The following is a 7,865-nucleotide window of genomic DNA, read 5'->3' on the forward strand; positions in this document are numbered from 1 at the left end:
TCCAAAATTATGCTCTTTATTTATTTTATTTTGGTGGGTTGACCGTTTGATCTCACCCTATAACTTTTGTGAGTGTTTGGTGGTTTTTGGCTTTGTATTTGGTATATATTATATTTTAAATAATTTTATTGGGGATAAAGTTTAGAAAATTTATTGAATTTTTAATCCATTTAAGTGTTCGTGTTTTATAGGTTAAATTTAATATTTAATATTTAAATAAATTAAAAATTAATTTAGGAATCACTATTCGTCTTTGTTTGGTAAGTCTTGGATGTTTTTTCCGTCCGATCTTCAATAAAAAAAAAATAAAGAAAATATATGCAGAGAGATATTTAAGGTGGGTTGACGCGTGCACAGTACCGCGTGGCGGCGTGCCTTTCTCTGTCCTCTTGTATCTTTATAGTTTTACTTTTTTTTCTTGGCCTTTTGTCTCTTATTATATATATAGTTTTCTACTTATCTTCTTGGCTTTCCCTACTCTGAGGAGGGTGCATGTGCGCATCTCTTCTAATTTATTAAGATAATTGTTAAATAGAAACAAGTATATTTTATTTTTAGAGAACATTTAGTCATATTTATTGTCAGGAAGCTTGTTTTTCTTTATTGCTGTTGGCCTAATTTCCTTTTCATTTTCATTTCATGGATCAAATATTTAGTTTGTGATAATTACGTAATTTTTTATTTTAGATTTTAAAATATCAAATAGTTTTGATTTGTTTTTTTTTTTTTTTTTTTGCTTTTAAAAAATACTCATATGTTATCATAATTTTCAAAATATCGTCATAGAAGATGGAAATTTTGTGTAAAGAAAAATTGAAATCTTGTATTATAAATTTAAAATTGGAGTTTGATTTCTAATTCTATAGATGTTTGGTAATCTTATGTAGTAAGACTTACATAAATAACGAGATTAATATGTCCAAGAGAAAGAGATTTAAAGGGTGCCAGTAAAACCAATTATGCATAATAATGAAGACAAAATGTATGACATTTTGATTTCTTCTGAGTTCTTTAATAAAGTTAGTCTTGTTAGTGAAAAGAAAAAAGAACTTATATAAGCAAGAAGTAGAGGTGTGCAAAGGATAAAAATTACTTAGAATTTTTATTTTTTTATTTTTGTTTATGGAGGAGTATTGAGTTTTCTTTTTTTCTTTTTTATCGTACATTCAAGTAGAGGTTAGTTTCCTGATAAAAAGAAAGAAAAAAAAATTGAGGGTATCTCCATTTGATCATAAATGAAATGACCCTCTTAACTCAGAAAAGGACTCCAATTAAGGCCCAACACAGACACATCAAAAGAGTTACAAATATAATTAATCTCGAAAGACAACAACAAAAGAAAATGAAAGCTATTCAAAACCAAATGGAGGGAGTACTGGCATGGAGGGCCGGTGAGGACACAAATTAAGAGCCAGAGAGAGCTCTCCAAGGCTACCCCTCCATCAAACCCATTAATTATTAATATATATATATTGAACAAATAACGAACTATAGAAAGTCCCAGAAAGGATAAACAGGACTTATTGAGACACTCCAAATTGATACAGAGATCGGATCGCACAATATCCATCTCAGAGCCACCAATGATGAGTGAGTAACGCAATGAGAAGAATTCCCATTAATATTGTACAGGACACGGTACTCCACCCCAGATTAATCCGTTGCGGGGAACAAGATGATGGAGGAGGTGTACTACTACTTGGAGATATTGCAGATTTACCTGGAGGAGACGACTCTGCACCACAAGACAACTCCCTTATCTTAAGCAAGCAAGAATTAAACATCTATATACAATAAGAGCAGCTCAACTCAAGGCTATGAGATTACCTGATGATGATGATCGAGTTTGATTGTAGAACTTGAAATTGGTCTCATACTGAATATTGCAGACAACTTTAAGAACTCTCCCTCCAAGACGATTATTGCAACACCCCGGCAGTTCACCGATGGCCTCATTCACACAATCGTTACACTGTTTCTGTGACAAATCCGGCGTGCACTGCGCCATCCCGTATATAGTCTGATTGTCCGGGCCCTGCTGGCTGCCGGTGGCGAACTTGAGGTCTGAGCCGCCCGTCGCTGCCTGGCTTTGCAGCCGCCGGAGCAACTCACTCAGTACCTTATTGTACTGTTCCGCACTCGTGTAGTTGTGCGTAGGGTTATACGCGTACACGCTCGGCCTCTGCAGGTCCGCGGTAATATTGTTGGGCGAGCGGTATCTCAGCATGCACTGGTCGTAGCCCCCCATGGCGGCCTTGTAGTTTGGACAGATCTGTTTGATCATGACGGAGGAGTCGTTGACGCAACTCCGGCAGATGTCGGGCTCGACGTCGCCTCGGCAGAGCACGACGGCTTCGATTTTGTCATCGGAGGTTTGGCCGACGGAGGTGGTGTTGAAGCCGTACTTGTTGACGTTGGGGGCAAGAGATGAGAGGAGAGTGTCGAGGTTTTTCTGGTAAGGGCTGTTGTTTTGGTATTTTTCACTCCCTAAGCAGGCCTTGAGGAAGTAGCTCTGAGCAGAGATGGAATTGATTAGGGTTAACGGCATAAGAAAGGAGAGCAGGAACACAATCAGCTGTCTCCACAAAGAATCCATTTCCAGCTCGCTCGCTCGCTCTCTCTCTCTCTCTCTCCTAACTTTATAGAATTATCATGGGTTGAAGCACTAATAAGGGCAGGACACCATAGGGATATGGCTACTGGATAAAGAGCACTCTACTACTACTACTATTACTACTAGTATTTGTAATCGTTATTTTAAGAGTAACATTAATTATTAAGATAATGATTAAGTAGCAATAAGTATATTTTATGTTTAAATCATATTTATTTATTATATTTTATTTTAAATATTTAAATAATCTTATTGATAATTGATTAAATAATTCAAACATGAAACATTTAAGGTAATGATTAAGAAACATTAAATATATTTTATTTTTAAATGAAATATATTTATTATATTTTATTTTTAACATTTAAACAATTTTATTAATTAATGATAAATATATGATATTTTAAATTATTTAAAATCAAACTATATTTGTTACTATTTATCATAGCAATTACCCTTTCATTAATATCTTTGGTTTGGGGTGAAGAGATAAAAGTGTGCTTAGATATTATTCCATAGTGATGAAAAGACTTGGTCAAGTGGGTCCCCGGGTGGAATTGAATGACAAGGGAAAGAGGGAATGGAAGAAGGAATAAAAATGGGCTTGACTTGACTTGACCCGACCCTTCCATTTCTATTGGTGGCCTAATTTTTTTTGGTAAGAAATTCTATGCCGGCATGTGGCAAAGTGTATATTAAATTTAATTTTTTAAAAAAATTATCGTGGATCGGGCCAATAGAATTGTGCCACATCACATGTAACAAAAGTGTAAATTAAATTTAATTTTTAAAAAATATAAAAATTTCAAACTCCCGTGATTCCTCAGTTGCCTCTCTCTCTCCCTCCAGCTACCTCTTCAGCTTCCTCACCAACACAATTGGCCAACACGGAGACTCTCTCTAACTATTTGTTTGCTCCACTCCTCTCCAACTCTCCGTCGTCCCAATTCATCGGCTTTTCTCTCTAGCTCTCCATTCATCTTATTCTCTAGGATATTATTTGTTAATTAAAAAAATTAAATATAAAAAGTATTTTAAATAAAAATAATTTTCATTGTATTTCTTAAAATTATTTGCTAACTCTTATAAAAAAATTATGTGACTTTTTATCTAGAATTATTCAGATAAATTTATTTTAAACTTTATAAATAAGAAAAAATGATCCAAACGTCTTCAATATATTCTAAAAAATTTAGCAAACAATTTAATAAAAATTTTAAAATATTTTTCAGATTAATCATAACCATTACATATCTTGTCTCAAAAACATTTTAATTTTATCTTAATAAAAATTTGTATTACTCATTTTAAGAATCGTTACCTAAAATGTAGAATAGAGATATGGATAGGAAATCCATTAATATTGTTGTTGGGCATATCCTTGTTTCTATCTAATATTACCTACTTAAACATGTAATATCCTCATGTCTATTTATATCAATACCTCTAACTCTTTTAAAGGGTGTGGTACATAAATTCATAAATACATTCACATAATAATTGCCAATAAACCCCATCCACCCATATAAACTATTTTGTGTAGATGAGTTCAAACCTCGATTGCATAAGAGACAAGAGGAGAAGAGGGAAATATGCATCGATCTTTAATTTTCTCTGTGGATTGGGATTGCATCTTGCTTAGTTATTGAAATTGTATGGGAGCTGATGGAGGTATTGGGCCTGCCCAGCCTTTGATGGAAACAGAAGCAAGTTCAGTCTAACAGCAACATGTGCGTGAGCTTGACGTTTGCCATCACTATGCTTCCGCCATTTATGGCCTTCTCTTTATCACAGTCCTTTCTCCTCATCCTTCCAGGATTCCACATCTACAGCAGGGCCTTCACAAACACTTATTAAATACACTATTTGCAATGTTAGTTATTAATTGTTTAGAGTTAACGGTGGTTTGCAAGGATTTTCAATTTTATCAGTCTATAATTTAGGTGGTTGCTAATACTCTCAATTACATACACTTATATTACCATTATTCTTCATTGAGTATATAAAGGCAACAACCCCACCACAAATACACAAGAGCATGGTTACTCTCAAACTCTTACTATCTTAGTCCTAATAATTACTACAATATTCATTGAATACTAATATTTAAAGAGTGTGGTGTAAAAATAAAAATAATAAATGTAATTATAAAAGATCTAGTATTAAAATAAGAAAAAAAAAGAAGATGTAATACAAAAGAATATCATATAAACACATGATAAGCATAAAGCACTTTAAAAGAAAAGGCACCTATAGTGGGAGATGCACTGTGCCTCCATGGGGAAGTGCATCACACCTTCTCACGCGCACCTCACATGTCCCTATCACCAATTGATTGACGAGTTTAAATACTTATCAACTTCTTCATTTTAGGGGCTATTCCCCCATTTTTGGAGGCTCATTTAGATCAAACAAATTTTAATTATTATATTTTGACAATAATAATTGACAAATAATAATATTTTGGTATATTTTCGTATCTGTTAAGACACCAAACACATTTGAGTAGTTGTTCAAAATGTTATTAAATTTAATGGAAGGTAAGCAAACAAAAATGATATTTAATCATACTTCAAATGGACAATCTCAACTCAAATCATGATTTGGACAATCTTAACTCAGATCATGATTTTCAAAAAAATCTTTCACAAATGCTCATCTCAAGGCTATGAGATTACCTGATGATGATCGAGTGTGATTGTAGAATTGGAAATTGGTCTCATTTTGAATATTGCAACACATTGACAGTTCACCGATGGCCTCACCCACACAATCGTTACTCTCCTTTAAAGGTTTTTTTTTTTTTAATCGAGTGTGCTAATATGACTCAAGGATACACACATGATAAGCATAATGTACTTTAAAGGAGAAGGGACCATACTTCAAATGGAAGTAATTTTCGGACATTCAGTTAATGACACTTTTTAGTGAAGAGTTATTTTTTTGGGTGGCAATATTAATACATTTCAAATTGTTATTAACACATAAGAATCTTAAAGAAAAAACAAAAATATCCTAATCCAAAACTAATAAGGGTTGCAGCCGTTGGAGGAGGGAATTTTTTGAATTTGGGAATTTTTGTATCTTCAAGGATCTTGATGCGTGTGTGTGTATCCCTAACAAATGTTAATTTGTTTAAGAAAGCTAAAATTAAAATATCAGTAATTCTAATGAAGTCTAAATACAAAGAATTATATTGATTAATGCCTCGATCTTACAAAATTTCAAACTCCTTTAATTGCAGCAGTAACAGAGCGTTGAAAGCTCATCACATTCTCAAAAATTATAGTTGATCTAACAAAAATTATTCATTAATTAATAAAGAACCATATGTTATGAGAGCTTTTTGTATAGCATATATTAGTAGAAGATGTAACAACTATTTTTTTTTAAATTTGAGTTATTTTAATATAATATTATCTTATATATATACACCATTAATATCTAGACACTTAGATTGCTATCGTGCCTAGTTATCATGCTAGCCCTTCAACACAAATGCTATATTAAGATAACTACCAAAAGAGATCGAGTACCCTTAGATAACCAACGGAGAATTTCAAAATGATAATGAGGCTTCTACCACTTTATCTATACAAGAAAAATAAAAGTGACTCACAGTCTTGTTTACAAATTATTGTAAATCATAAGAAAATTTAATATGGCTAAACTTCCTTAAGTATAAAAAGATGTAGACCCTCTTAAGTATAAAGAATTGTCTCGTCAACACCCTTGTGCTCTCATTATTTATTTATTGATAAAGTACATTCTTGCAATTATATTCTGTTCACATTACATCATACATAATCTCATAAATTCACTACTTTCCAAATAACCAACTCCAACTTAGATATTAAAGACACTCCTGAAACGCATTCTAAACATTTTACTATAAAGTTTCTAACTGCAAACACATTCCACCAGACACTAATTTTTTCACTCTTAAATCATATATAAGTAGATTCATAACATTTTACTATAAAGTTTCTAACTGCAAACACATTCCAAGAGACACTAATTTTTTCACTCTTAAATCATATATAAGTAGATTCATTGTCAAACTCGCAAGGCAACTCATACGAATTTATGAGTCACATAGTTTTAAAGGGAGTAATCAACTCGCTTATAAACTTGGATTTTTATAGAATCGGAGTTAATTCGTGATTCAATACTATACACTCTAAACTCAGTCTATAAACTTGGTCTGTAAAGTCGTAAACTCGCATATTTTTGTTAGATGTTTAATAATGTATATTTTTCTTATTTATATTAAGTTATAATTGATTTATGAGAATTTATATTATATATAAATTAATATTTAAAATTTTAATTATGAATGGACGATTACAAAAGATGAACTTAATATTTATTTAAAATCAAAATATATTTATTACTATTTATCATAACATTACCCTTTAATTAATATCATTGATTTGGGGTGAAGGTACAATAGTGTGCTTAGATATTCTATAGTGATGGAAAGACTTGGTCAAGTTGGGGCCGGGTGGAATTGAATGACAAAAGGAAAAGAAAAAAAAAAAAAGAAAAAGGAGAATGGAAGAAGGAATACAAATGGGCTTGACTTACCCTTCCATTTCGATTAGTGGCTTAATTTTCTTGGTAAGAAATTCTATGACCTAATTTTCTTGGTAAGAAATTTGATATTTTGCTTTTGGTTTTGATGATACAAAAGTTAGATTAAAATCTTGAATATTTTTCAAACAAAAATCAATTTTAATTACCCTCAATTAAATGAATTCACTCTTTTTCCCAAGTCATTCATGTTTCTAAGTTACTCGTTTTGACAAAAATATATTGGTTCTCAAATTTCAAGATGTTGGTCAAAGTATGTTAAAGTATTTTTCAAAACATATGTTATTCATACTTTCGGAGATTGGAAAAATAAAGTATTAAAATTCAAATAAATCTTCAAATATTAAAAATTTCGATTGGAAAAATAAAGTATTAAAATTCAAATAAATCTTCAAATATTGAAAATTAAAACTAAAGTGTTCTAAGGAAAAATAGTAGGATCTGTCGATTGATTGGCTTAGATCTATCGACTATTGGGCAATCTTGGCTTCTGTCTGTCAACTGATATCTTGTAATTTGTCGACTGACAGCATGCTCATTGCAATGCATCTATCAACCAGGTAAGATATTTTTGCTTCTGCTTATCGACCGATTTCTATTAACCTGTCGACTAACATAATGCATGTCAATTCATTTTCATTTGGTATCTGTAATATCC

The 7,865-nt window shown here is 31.8% G+C and overlaps 1 protein-coding gene across 1 annotated transcript; it reads right to left on the reverse strand.

Annotated features, from left to right (window-relative positions):
• Positions 1 to 1,292: 1,292 nt before the first annotated feature.
• LOC127795567 (cysteine-rich repeat secretory protein 38-like) lies at positions 1,293 to 2,694 on the reverse strand. Its single transcript, XM_052327341.1, has 2 exons — positions 1,828 to 2,694; positions 1,293 to 1,735 (listed from the first exon to the last, which is right to left on the reverse strand). The coding sequence occupies exons 1-2, from the start codon at positions 2,594 to 2,596 to the stop codon at positions 1,572 to 1,574; spliced, it is 933 nt and encodes a 310-aa protein (XP_052183301.1). The 5' UTR covers positions 2,597 to 2,694; the 3' UTR covers positions 1,293 to 1,571.
• Positions 2,695 to 7,865: the final 5,171 nt, after the last annotated feature.

This window comes from Diospyros lotus, chromosome 1, assembly GCF_014633365.1.
Source record: "Diospyros lotus cultivar Yz01 chromosome 1, ASM1463336v1, whole genome shotgun sequence".
In the NCBI taxonomy this organism is placed as follows: Eukaryota; Viridiplantae; Streptophyta; class Magnoliopsida; order Ericales; family Ebenaceae; genus Diospyros; species Diospyros lotus.